The sequence below is a fragment of the Zonotrichia albicollis genome, chromosome 15 (genome assembly GCF_047830755.1).
Source record: "Zonotrichia albicollis isolate bZonAlb1 chromosome 15, bZonAlb1.hap1, whole genome shotgun sequence".
Taxonomy (NCBI): domain Eukaryota; kingdom Metazoa; phylum Chordata; class Aves; order Passeriformes; family Passerellidae; genus Zonotrichia; species Zonotrichia albicollis.
The window spans coordinates 10,915,771-10,929,611 of NC_133833.1; the positions used below are offsets into that span (position 1 = coordinate 10,915,771).

Here is a 13,841-nt window from a genome sequence, read left to right on the forward strand (position 1 = left end):
AAAGCCAAGTCTCAAGGGAGAGTAAAGCTCCTCATCTTCTTATACCACACACATCCAAGTTGATCCATTCACAACCTGTGAATGCAACATCAGTTTTAATTTTCTGCAAACAAACTGACTGTTTCTGGCTTAAATTCCTCTCTTTTTTTCACCACAAGCAAAATTCCCACATGCTTCTTTTCTTAAGCTGTTATTTAGTGATTTCCCCATAACATTTATAAAGCCTAATTAATTAATTGTGAGGTTTTTCTTAATCAAGAGAGGATTAAATGGGCATTTTGCCTCTATCACAAGTCCTGGACCAGAGTTTACAACGAAGCAAAGCAGGATTTACCGGGCATTATGCATACAGTGTTTTGCAAACATGAAGGCTGCCTTTGAGAATAAGGAAAGTTGGTTAAAAATAAAGAAAGCTATGGAACCAAAAATGAAAGACATTTCCTCCAAAATGACCTCAAAGGATGAGAAAGTTCAGCTTCTCTGCAGCCTGAGAATTCCATCCCCCATAAGCTATTCAAAACCAAGCAAAGTCCAAAATACAAATGAAACTTTTTAAACAGACCAAAAAAAAAAAGATCTTGAAATACAAACAAAGCCACCCAACACTGCCCTAGTTAGTTTCTTTTAAAAATTATTTATTCAGAAGCTGCTGAGGCTTTTCAGCTAATGGACTTCCCAATTAACCCTGTCAAGAGCCTAATCTTAGCACCTTATCTAGTGCAGACTTTCTCCAAGTTCACCCAAGGCAATGATGCATTCCCAGTTCACTCAGCTGCTCTAAGCTGAGGAATCTTTTTGGTTTCCCAGCATCCTTTCATGAGGAAGAGGAGACACTTGGCAAACACAAGAGGCTGTGGGACAAAGGCAGGAGATAAACTGAGTGCCTACCCTTAAGGACTGGAATGAGAAAGGTTTGGAGCAGTTTAAAAGAAGTGTGAAAGAGGGGAAAAAGGATCTGGATCCCCATCACTCAAACAAGCCATGCTGGATAGCAGTCACCAAGCTTATTTGCTTTAGTTACCACTTAAAATAAACATGGCTAATTCCCACATACGTTTCCAGAATTTATTGCTCAATTACAATAAATACTATTATCCAGTATATTTTTAGAGAAGGGAACAGAGATATAATGGGAACCCGAGAGTTTTTGGTCACCACTGTATGCCTTTTCCCAGTTTGGCTTATGCAACCATCCCACAGCATCTCCTCCAACAGATCTTCCAGTTATTGACCACATCTTCTTGTAATGATAACTGGAAGACATTAGAAAGAGAATATCCCAGAATATACCACAGCAACTCAGCTCCTCTGAGGGCTACAGCAGAGTCACCATACTAATAAGCTGACTGCTATATATCCTATTAACACATGCCTCCAGAAAGCCTCCAAGTGTATTAGCACAGAACGCCTTTAATCTGAAGAATCAAGGCAACAGAAAAAAGGAAAAGAAAACCTCTATTTGAAAAACCCTCACAGCAAAAAAATAAGCTGAAAGCACTATTTGTTCTGTATGAAAATACAGAATAAATCTATATTTAGGAATGTGAGCTGGAAGCACCTTGCTGTAGAAAAAGGGAAGGGGAATGTTGCCGGGAGGCCAGCTGCCACCTTCCCAAGGCAGCATTTCCCCGTGGCAGAGCTGAAAGCAGGATCAGCGTGGCTCAGGAGGGAAGGCTGCTGAGAGCAGGGTGTGGAGCAGAGACCTGGCAATGCCCTTGTGCCCCCAGAGCCCGGGCACCCAGCAATGCACACACTGCAGCACAGCAGGGATGGTCTCCTCTCCCAGCAGCAGAGCTGAGGGCTGCAGGGAGGTCCTGGCAGACAGGGAAGGTTCCATTTTCCAGCATCACCACAAGCTCAGGGAACATGCTGCACACAGCCACAGCTGAAGGCATGCCTGTACAGCCCTGTGCAGGCAGACATGAACTCAGCAGAGCTGAGGGCTGAGCCCTGCCTCTGCCACAGCCAGCTGAGGGCTGCCTGTGGGGGACTCGATGCATTCCCCACATGTTTCCTTGCACACAAAATGCAGACTCATCACAGCATCTCATGCAATGGTGATGAGGACAGGAGAACCCCAAGCCTTGGATGGAAACCCAGCCCAGGCTCTCTGGCTCCACAGCTCCCTGTGACAGTCTGGTTTGAGGCTGTGCAGCCAGAGAGGGCAAGAGCCCCGAGACAGAGCGCGATGGGAATCTTGCTCCAGCTGTCTGACATCCCTGGAATTTCATGCCTGTGGGAGACAGACACTTTTTGGTTTCACAAAGGAATCTGAACATCTAAAAGTGGTGCCTTCACAGCGCTGACCTGGTCAGCCACAAGCCGAGAGCGGCGATTAGGGCTGTGTCCAAGAATCCTGTGGTTCTCACTGACCCCACTCCTCTCTGGAAGTCTCCCACCACCCCATTTGGAGGATGCTGATTCCCTGTCTGGGTTTACCTTCTGCATCCCAATGTCACAAACTGGATGAGCATGGCTGCTTATGCCAGAGAAGAGGCTCTGGAAGGAAAGCACGTGGCTGGGACTGAGGACAAGGAGCACTTTCAGGAATTTTTTTTCTCTCACTTGGGCTGCTCTAGGAGAAGAGGTTGGCTCTCTTAGCTGTCTGACACTTTTATGACACACAAATACAAATGCAAAGCTTCAGGAATAAACCCAGAGCTGGCTGCAGCCATGCAGATGTGGGGAAGAAGAGAAACAAGCAGATTCTCATAAACACAAGGCCCATCTCGACAAAACTAGTATGGGACAGGACAGTGTTACTTCTAAAGGCTGCACAAACAGGGCATCTGAAACGAACAGGGCAGCTTCTCCCATCCACAGCCTGAAGTGTGTTCAAAACATTCTGAATAATCAAAACTAATCCCACGAATGTGCCTTACCCTACACAGGTGGGGTGAAGCGTGCAGCCTGCCCACGCCCTGCACGTCTCCCTCAGTCCCATCACCTCCCAAATTCCTCCTCTTCATTGCACAACCCAGGAAAAGCCAATTCAGCATCATGCCAGCTTCTCCCCCTCCCAAGCTCGGAGCCAAAGGGAAGGAGAGGAGATGAGCGTGACTGCTGCTCCTGCAGACAGAAAAACAGCCCAGTGACGGGCCCTGCTTTGCACAGTGGTGCCTTGAGACGACAGGACTGGGCACAGCAGGGCACTCAGAGCCAGGGCTGTGCCTCTCCCCGCAGCTGGAGACAGCCCTGCTGTTCTGCCACACAAGATAATATTTAGGGAGCTTCTGGCCTTCCAGCAACGCTGGGGACTGCCTGACAGCTGCCACCCCAGCACAGACGACAAGGCCTGACACCGTGCCGGCTCCTGAAAGGGAGCCATTCTTGACAAGGCCTGACACCGTGCCGGCTCCTGAAAGGGAGCCATTCTTCAGGCCCGCGTTTGTTTTGCCGGTGCTGAGGGCACACGCGGCCTCAGGCTCCGCCAGCTCACGTCCCTCCGCCCACGGCCTGCACCCACTGCAGGCAGGAGAGCTCCGGAGAGCTCGGCAGCTCCCACGCACAACAACATGCTGCAGGAAGGAGACACCCTGGATTCACCAGCACTGACAGCACCACAGTGGGGAAGGGGAAAAAAAACCAAAAATCATCTTATTCTGGGCAATGTTTGTACCCAGTGCATACACTGAAAGTAAGTGTTGAACTGCCATGGGCTGTGGTTGAGGTAATTGATTCTGTGGTTGAGGCAGTCAGAGCTGGCTTCCTGCGCGAGGACAGGCGAAATTCCAGGGGAGGGATCTCAGGCTTGGAGATGCAACTGGCAATTTGTCCCCTCCAGTGGAAAGCCATTTTCTGCATCGCTCCCTCCCAAAAAAGCATACACTACAGGCAGAAGAGCTGGCCAGCACAGGAGGAGAAGGGCTGCTCCTGCTGGGTTGGCTTTCTGGTGCCTGCTACCAGCTTGGAGAAAAATCTGTCACTTGTGCTCCACACTGCATGGGGGACCACTTGAGTTTTTCCAGGCAAAAGGTAAAATAACTGAATAGCAGAAACAGACAAAGAGATTTAATACTGGAACTCCCAAATGGTGCCAACTGCCTGGGTGAAAAAGAGAGCAGAGGCAATGTCTGAATTCAAATCAACCCCGTTTTCCACTGGAATTGAGCCATGGAAAGGGTTCCTGAGAGTTCGTTTAGAAGAAAATGTAACCCTGTGCTTAGGACCTGCAGTGATAAGACCTCTGGTCATGAAACACAGAACTGTTCTCTCCTCAAGCCCATCTTTCATAGACTAAGGCATCACACTGGCCCCTTACAGGAAGAGTGGGTTTAGGTTGTGGGTTTGAACCTGAGCTTACAGAAAGCAGCATCAACACATGAAGTCTATTGCAATGCCAGTTGTGGCAGGAACAGGCACCATCCACAGGTTCCTCTCCTCCCACAGAGCTGGGAGCAGGTGACAAGAAGGCAGTGGTGTGTAAACAGGTAACACTCACACACAGCTGACAAACTTGCCAGATCCCCCCCAATCTCAGCAACTCTCTGAGACAAAGCAAATCCCATCATCTACTTCCAGCAGAGAAACTGCTCTTCAGCTTCCCTCTGCATAAAGTGGTGTTTTCTCTCCAAGATCTTCTAAGGGACATTAATTTATCAAAAAGCTGCCAGTACCAGCCCAGCTGTCAATCACTTACATGAAGGGAAATCTCAGGATTGCACATGGACAGCTGTCCCCAGCCACAGCTCACACACTGCCAGGTACAGATGAAGTGTCCAGTGCTCTCTGCCCTGGGCATCAATGCTCACACACGCCTGTCTGTGCAGGCAGTCATGGTGTCCACACAGAGCAATCAGCCAAAGTTAGTTTTTCATGTTGAACTCTTATCTGATCCCAACCCTGAGACTGAGGACACCTACTTCTTCTCCCAGAACTGCTCAGTTTGGAGCCCACTGCCTTTGCACCACCATGTCGGGCTGTGGGTTAGTGCAGACAGTTAACCAGCAGCATTTTATGAGCTCAGTGTGCTTTATTTAAAAAGAGAGAAAGCGACAGATTTGGGAAGCAAAAGTCTTACAGTCTCAGTCTCACATCTCATCTCATTTATTCTCCAATGCATCTCCAGTCACTTCTTCTCCTTCCAGCTTTTCCAAGCTCCTTCAGAGCTCCTGCATTTCAAGCACCTTCTGGCTTCCACTTGCACAAGGTGGTTGGGCTGTTTCCCACTCAGCATCCCAACATCCTTGCTAATACTGCTAGTGTCTGCTCCAGTGCAGTCACCACATGTGCTAACTCAGCACTGGCCAGCCCAGGCAATGGAGAAGCTGTGAGCTTTAATGACAAAGTATTTCATAAATGAACCAAACTTCATCAGTTCTCCTTCCACCCTGGCGGTGAGCAGCTCCAGAAGTGATGCCTGCAGCCCAAGTCCTGAACACAGCTGTGGCTAACACAGCAGATGAGCAGAAAACCTCAGTCTCCAGGGGTTGAAGCAAGTCTCTCTCACAACAATGCAGCCACAAAAACAAAGGTGGTGTTGAGCACCACTGATCTGATCCTGCTGCCTCAGAGGCAGCTTTCCATGGGTGAGCTTCCTTTCATTTGTTTTTGTTGGTCATTTCTAACAGCAGCACTTGAAGGGAACTTTATTGTGCTGGAGACAGAGGCAATCTGGAGGACTGCACAAGGGAAGTGTGCATCTGGGGAGTTTTCAAAACACATTATCCAAACCTAAGGGTCATTACATTCCAGGATACCATTGTCAGCTGGACACCTATAAATAGCTTCACCAATCATGACCCATTGTGTATCAAAACCCCACTTCAGAGGCTTTTTCAGCATTACTTCCTACTGCAAATACAAACAGCTGGTAAAAATAAGTGAATTTATCATCACCTTTGCTTGGCAGTGACAAGCTACTCCCACATGGACTTCATGCTCAGGGAGCTGAGGTATGGCAATATAAAATGGCAACAAGAAACCTGTAAGCCCTGCAGAAAGAAGAACTCAGAACACCTAAATTATGAGGTTTCCATGATGCTGGAGGAACAACAGCTGAGATGGAAGCTAGGGGTAAAGGAAACAGCAGCTGGGACAGATGTGTGCCCTACATCAAATGGAAATGAGAGGGTGCTCTCCCACCCTCAAAATCCCTATAAACCCATCCCTACCCATTGCACAAAGCAAGCAGTTTTTTTCCTAATGGAGTTGGGCACTCAAGTCATGCTGGAGCCCAGCCATTTCCCTTTGGTGCCCAAATGAGAGCCAAACACCATCAGAAGGATTTTTTTCCCCTTTCCTCTTTTGAAATCAAAGTGACAGAGTATTGATGTAAGTACACAAAAAAGCAAATTAATTATTTTTTCTCCAGAACTAGGCAATATTTTAGATTCCTCTAATGCCTATGAAAGCCTGCACAGGCAACAGCAGGCACAGCAAATTAACATTAAAAGTATTTTTATATGATACAAATGCGGAAATAATTGCAGTGAGAGTGTCTTGGTGTTTTCATTCTCTGTCACTGTCATTACCTTAATCTACTCCTCCCAGAGCCTAGAAACATTAGCTTTCTTAAATGAGAGCCCCAGTTCAATTTTCCTTTATGCAAGTTTCAAGTAAGTTACAGTCTTGAAAAGTCATTCCTGAGCTGGAAACTTTTGGGCCAGGATTCAAGGAAATGAAGCAGGGTTTGAGCTCCTTGGCAAAAAGTAGCTTACAGAGAAAACAGTAGCAGGGACTTGTTTGTGCTCAAAGGGCATGCCTATAATTCAGACAGCCACCACTGCTGTTCCCATTTATTTAGTAATATCACACCAGACTATTTTGACTTTGGAGAGCTATGCTATTTAATGCGGTAAAAATGTTTTTTAGCTCTGAGACAGTACAAGACACAACACTGAGCTATTTAACGAGAGCAGCCCTTCCAACAACAACAAAAAATTCAAGCTGTAGACAAAGAATAGTTTTGGGCCGACAGATTTTAGCCAGATTGACTTCCGATAGCAGTTATACAACATGTGAGCTGCAGAGAGGCGGCAGTGCACGGGTCACGCTCCATATTTGCTGTACAGCATTCCTCATACATTGGCTCAGAGAGCAGCCAGCCTCAAGGGTTTGCTTTACCCGTGTTTCAACCAGCGTGCCTCTCCCTGTGTTATATACACACCGCTAAGTTACTACAGCGGAGTGTTTGGATACCGGCGGTATGTAAACAATCGCTGTTTGACCCCATTTCCTGCCGCCTGTCTTTGCGGGGCGATGCGTGCCTGCACACACAGGGTCCGGTACCCCGCAGGAGCATCCCGGCAGGACTCCCCAGCGTGCCGGGGCCGTGCCAGCACCACAGGCGGCTGCGACGCCCCGGGACCCTGCACCGGCTGCTCCCTCCGCCCAGGGCGCGGGCAGGACCTTCCCGCAAGGACTTTCCCCGCGCCCGCCGCGGCTGAGCGCCGGCACCGGCATCGCCCGCTGCCGCCCCGGCTCCCCCGCGCCGCCGGCGGGGCAGCGGCCGCGCATCCCCCGCCGTGCCCTGGACCCGCCACCCGCTGGGCTATTCCCCCGCACCCGAGCGATAAAGAGACCGCAAGTGGCGCGGCCGAGAGCGGGGCGGTGCTCACCGAGAAGCGCTCCAGGTCGGTGGCGGCCATGGCCGGGGCTGGCGCGGCTCCAGCGGCGGGAGCGCTGCTGCCGCTGCCCGCCGCGAGTGGCTGCGGCTGAATGGATCCAATATGGCCACTTCCTGGAACCGCCCTCCGCCCGCCGCAGGCGCCGCCCGCCCGCCGGACCGGGGAGCCGAGGGGACGGGCCCCGCCGGGCCGGGCCAGGGCCGGGCCAGCCTCCCCTCGGCGGCGGGGCGGACCCGCCGCTCCCAGCGCGGAGGGGAGTGGAACCGGGGAGGAGCGGTCGGGCTGCCCCGGAGGGCTCCCTGCCGGGGGTCAGGTGCCTGTCTGGGGGCGAGCACATGGCACGGGTGGCCCTGGCAGGAGAGGGGAAAGGACTGCGGAAGGGCCGGGAGCATCCTCCGCAGGGGTGACACAGACATGGCATCCCGCAGGGGTCTCACAGAGCTAGGACATGGCATCCCGCAGGGATCTCACAGACTCAGGACATGGCATCCCGCAGGGGTCTCACAGACCCAGGACGTGGCATTCCGTATCACAGACCCGGGACATGGCATTCCGTATCACAGACCCCCGACATGGCATTCCGCAGGGCATCGGTGCCTCTGTCACACGCGGCAGCCACACCAAAGCGGCAGCCACAGCGTGGGTTTGAGCCGGGACACGCAGCGCGCACGGCCATTAACGCTGCCCGCGTTTATGCTGATTTAAAGTATGCACCAGAGGGCTGTAGAGTCTTTCTTCGTCGCTCCTTCCCACCTAAGGGCACAGAGCCAAGGCCACCGCCAGTCTCTGTAAGGCAGACATTGGTATTTCAGGAGCTGCTAGCACAGAGCGGGTTCTGTTGCTTTCTGGTGCCCTCTGCTGCAGTGCAGCTTCCCAGGAGCAGCTCACCAGAGCCATGTGCACTCCCGGCGCTGCTGGGCCACTAGACCAGACCTGTACCGCTCATCTCTGTTGCCCTGGTTTCATCTGAGGCTTTCCCGTCTGTCCCTGCTATGTCCTCACCTTTCCTCCTCACCCTCTCTCTTGGATCAATCCACTCTTCAGATTTGTTGAGCTGAATTTGGTCAAAGAGACCAAATACTTCTGCCTACAATGCTTTTTGCGACGAAGGGACTCACAAGGATAATTTTTAACCCCCAAGAAAAAAATTCCTTCTACCACTCGTCCCATTCCACTCTAAAAGGGGGACTCGGGGAGGATTCTTTTGATAGACTTCTCGGACGAAAATAAAGCGCAAAATCAGCAACGTTGTGCCTGAGAACCGTTTATTGATAAAAAAGGGTAAACTAAGGGGGGATAGGAAAAGGAGCAGAGAGGGAAAAAGAGAGAAGGAAACGGAAGACAGGGACAGCGTTGCCATAAGAACCCTGGTGGTCTGTCAGCATCAGCCCGGCAGGTGGAAGGTGCGTGCTGCAGCCGCGGGGCGTGTGCGGGCTCCCGCAGCGGGCTGGGCGCGATTCCCGAGCAGCAGCAGCCGGCTGCGTGTGCCTCCATCGGCCGGGAACGGGCTGCCGGGACCACGGGCACACTCCTCAACACCTGCAGGTTCCCGGGACAGGGGCGCGGCTGCGGCGGGGTGCGGGCGGCGATGACAGGTCGGTCCCGCCGGGCTGGTGCTATGGCAGAGGCCGGTGGGGTCGCGGTTAGGTACGGCTGTGCCCGGGCAGCTCCCTGGCTCGCTCAGCAAAAAAAGTGGAAGCTAAATTCTGGTACTTCTGGTGTACAGATGCAAATCAAACAGTTGTTCTGGTTTAGGGCAAACCTGGGAGAAAAACTCCAAAAGGGACCCCTCCAGAAAGCAAACCCACATGGCCTCTCCCCACAAACTGTTGGAGGAGGATTCCTCAGAGAGAAGTGGAAAGAACCTGTTTATTTAACAGCCACAGCACCCCCAGCACACAAAATCAACAATACCGGATGACAGCACTCTTTCACCGCTCTGAACAAGATGACAAATTCAGAAAGTCTCTCTTGGGGGTGGTCGCTCTGTTCTCAGTCCCTCCGGTGCTGGGGCAGCTGCTGCAGCCACAAGGTGCAAACTCTCGGTGTTCCCAGGGCCCAGTCCAGAGCAGGCTCGAGTAGGTCCAAAAAAGGGAAAGGAGAAACAGTCCAGGAAAAATTTGGACTGCTTAGCTACTAACTAATGAGCAGAAGCAAAAAGCAAGAACAAAGCAGAAGCAAGAGCAAGAGCAAAGTGAAAAGCCAAGCAAAAAGCAAGAACAGCACCATGTACTGCCCCGTCTCTGTGTCCCACCAGCTGTGGGGGAGCGGCTGATAGCAAAACCAAAACAAAACTTTCACTCTTCAGAGCCAGTCTTGAAGGCACAAACTTTGTTTGTTTGTTTTACTTTACAATCAGCTTTGTGAGTCCTTATTTAAGACAACGTAAAATTCTTGCTTAACACACACCTGAGTGCTGTAATGCCAGGTACTTCTCGAGAAGCAATTGGTTTTGATTCATTAAGAGCTCTATTCTGTTACAGTAAAGTGCACAGTGTAACAAAACAAGGGTCACAAAAGCTGATTCCTGTCAGGAAAATTAATCTACAAACACTAGAGGTTTATGTCCAAAAAGGAGACAGAGGAGTCCTGTAACTTTATTTGAAAAAAAAGGAGAGGCCATGGGGCATTTCCCCTGGGATCTCTCAAAATTTTTAGAGGACACAGTCTCCTTTTTACCCTAATTTCCAAGCCACATTTCCCTCTCTCTTTCCCCATTGACTGAGGTACTTGAGAGGTACAAACTTCCCGAAATGCCTGATACCCCCTTCTAATGTATATCCCCCATTTTTCTTTTTCCTCATATCTCTGCTTTTTTTTCTCTAAATCCAGAGATGTAGCACAGTCTTGAGTGAGTAACAGTCTGTGTCAATTAGGGAATTCCTATGGAATTTATGGTTCCCCCATTGCTTCTTTCACCTCTCTGTATCTGGCCTTATGTCCCATCAGGCCCACAGTTTGTTTGTTAAGACACCTCTTTCTTGTTCCTTTCATTCCCAAACAGTTGCTGCTTTCTGTGAACTGCAGGTCAGCTGCAAAGAGTCACAGCACAAAGGAAATTGTGAGACATTGGAACAGATCAAGAGCAGCACTGCTGCCTCCTGGCTCTGAACTGAGCTGCTCACACCTCCTGGAGCTGGAGTCCTCTGTCCCTCTGTCCAGCAGCACTGCCACCAGCGTGGGGCAGGTCTCTGTGACAGCAGAGCACTGTACAAAAGCTCACAGTTATTTTTAATCACCTTGTTATTTCAAAAAGCACACTGTTTCTAATGGCAAATCAAGAGAAACCCTGCTGATTTCAAAAGGTTCAGTTGCATAAAAACTGCTTCAAGAGAAGTGACTTGGATTTGGTGACTCCTTTAATTGATAATTGTTATGCAAATTATTTCTAAAAGCTTCGTAATTAAATTTATATTATAGTGCTGGATGCTTCTGCAAGGACTTAAATTTCATGGAATATCTGTACCTGCTAAAACCACAGTGAATTTAAGATGAACTGTGGGTTTTTTACAGGTGAAAAAGGGCCAAAGAGCACAAAGGACTGGAGAGGCACAGATGTGTCCCTGGAGTCTCTTTGTCCTGGGGAGAGCAGGGGAAATGCCCCTCTCTGCATGGGTGGTGGCACTGCAGCAGCACAGTTCTGGTGGCTGGGGACATCAGCAGGAGGTGCTTTACTTCTTCACATTGTGAGCACAGGTAGAAGCAATGAAAGTGGAAATAAATGCTATCACACAGCCCCTTTGGCTTCCTAGGCAGACAGAGAGCAAGAGATCATCCCACCTGCCACATGAGTAGAGAAACAAGACCAAGGCCTTTTGAGGGCTAAATAAAATCCTTGATTTTTAAATCCTGGTGGTGCAGATAAACAGATCTCCTTCAGGGTGTTCAACACAGGCCAGACAAAGAAGCTTTTGGATGACTGTACATTTTTCGCTATGCGCCCTGGGTATTACTAGAAATCAAGTGGTTTATAGCTACTCTTTTAGCATCAACACCACCAAGCACTTTATAAACTTTCATTGATTGTATTGACAATATATGGAGCTTATAAGGTATTTCTACAGAAGTGTTATATTTCTAAGCTGGACATCAATAGAAGCTGTAAGTTCATTTCTTTACAGAAAGAGAGAAATTTACCCAAAATTTCCCTGCCACCTAATGCTGAAGTGCAGCAGAGGGCAGATTCAGATTAGCTGTTAGAAGAAAACTCCTCCCCATTAGGGTGTGAGGCCCTGGCACAGGCTGTCCAGAGAAGCTGTGGCTGCCCCATCCCTGGAAGTGCTCAAGGCCAGGCTGGATGGGCCTTGGAACAACCTGGGATAGTGGAAGGTGTCCCTGCCCATGGCAGGGAGGCCGAGAGCCTTAAGGTTCCTTCCAACCCAAATAATTCTGTGAGTTGATGATTCTTTTACCACACACAGGTAAAAGAAACCTCACACAGGTTCGCATTATCCTGCTAAAATCCCATCAAGTTCACAGGCATCATCTGAAAACCAGGGGATGCTTGGGATGAATCCTTGCCTCATCTGGGTGAACAAGCAGTGTTTAATAAATACAGAGTCTGAGATACACAGAAAACTGTGTTTGAATGGCTGCTGTTAAGAAACATCTGAACTGGTTACTGAGGTCCTTGAGTTAGAGCTGAATCCTTCTCATTTATAAGAAAATGCCTTTTATCTGTAAATAATCTCCACTCCCCTTCCCCCTCCCCCCCCTTCCTTCCCCCCTCCCCCTTCACAGACTTTTGCTCAATTGTTTATCTGTGGAAGGTTACTGCATTTCTCCATGGAACAAAGAAACAGCTATTTTCCCTCACAATGTGCCCTCTTTGTTTCACATGAATATATTAACAAGAAAAGTAGGAAATCATTGGCTTTGTCATCCTATTTATTCTGGGAATCCTGATTTCATTTTGGAGGAAAATAAGTTTTCCTTGAGGTAAAAGTCCCATCTGTAGTCATTAGCAGCTAAGCTTTGCCTTTCTACAAAGCAGCAGCATCCTGTCTGACTGGGACTATCCTTCACATTCCCTTTTCTTCCCCTTTTGCTCCCAGCCTGGCATCTCACCTTCCCTGTGGCTCTGAGAATATCATGTGGGAAAGAGCAAGACCTAGGGTACCATTTCCTGCAGTTTTGGGCAGTAGAAACTTCTTTGCTTTGACTAGATACTGTGCTTGATCTCCCACTTTATTTCCTGCTTTTGTGTCTTGTGGATAATTGCAGTGATAAAACCTTCACCTTCCTCCTCTGATGGGGTGGGAAGAGCTCCCAGGCTCACTGTGCAGTTTACTTCACTGTAATAATAATAGTAATAATAATAATAATAATAATAATAATAATAATAATAATAATAATAATAATAATAATAATAATAATAATAATAATAATAATAATTTGAGGATACTTCTTCCAGGAAAGGTAACTAACTCTCATCAGTCACATGGTTATAGAGGCCAGCTCCCTACAGCCTATGAAGCAGGAATAACAAACTGCAATATTTGTGTTTAAAAAAGTAATAGTAAATTAATCTAATCATGGGCTTATGAATATTGTTTTTGTCTCAGCCAGTAAATGAAAAATATCAAGCAGTTGGCTTGAGATCTCCTACGAAGCAGCCCACAGTATTCTGTAAATAGCCCAACAAGAAATACTTGCTTTGTAGGTTTTTGGTGACACAGAAAGAGGCAAAACTACTCATGTTTTTTTAAGGCTGGAAATTTTGGATGACTGATGAATATAACATCCATAATGTTCCAGGATTTTTTTATCTATATTAATAAAATTCATTCAAAGTGTTTAATTTCTGCTCCACAATTAATCAATGTGACCAGCACTCAGCAGACTAAAAGGAGCTCACTGGGAGCTGGTCCTCTGGAACTCAGCACTCATCCTGAATGGTGGGCAACCAAAAGGCATCAACAGATAAAGGGAAAGACTGGCAAACAGGATGTGTGTGGTCAGAACTGGTATGAGTGATTAGCCAGAAGTGCTATTTTCTTCTTTATTACAAATAATATATGAGGTTAATGTGTTGGGTTACTAAAACCCACTGACAAATTGTGAATAGGAGGACAACCACATTAATGTGTTAGGTCACTAAAAATGGGTTAATGTGCTAGGTTACTAAAACCTACTGAGATTGTGAAAAGGAGCCCAACCACATTCCATGGGTTGCCCATGAAGAGACTGTGTGTGGAACAGGTGGCTGGAGGCATTACCTGGGCAAAGAGGTCATTGTGTCAAACCAGAGCAACCAGTTCAGACTTGCTTGGC

At 48.5% G+C, this 13,841-nt stretch overlaps 1 protein-coding gene across 5 annotated transcripts in view; it reads right to left on the reverse strand.

Moving 5' to 3' along the window:
* The window catches only part of SEPTIN8 (septin 8), a 42,134-nt gene extending 34,383 nt beyond the window's left edge, over window positions 1-7,751 (reverse strand). For 3 of the 5 annotated variants that reach the window (XM_074552447.1, XM_074552450.1, XM_074552449.1), the window contains exon 1: window positions 7,560-7,746. In XM_074552447.1, coding sequence (XP_074408548.1) covers window positions 7,560-7,589 — 30 coding nt within the window. In that variant the 5' untranslated portion in view covers window positions 7,590-7,746. Of the gene's footprint in view, window positions 1-7,559 lie in introns of all 5 variants that reach the window. The other 2 variants (XM_074552446.1, XM_074552448.1) reach the window with 2 other exon arrangements.
* Between the last annotated feature and the right edge of the window lie 6,090 nt (window positions 7,752-13,841).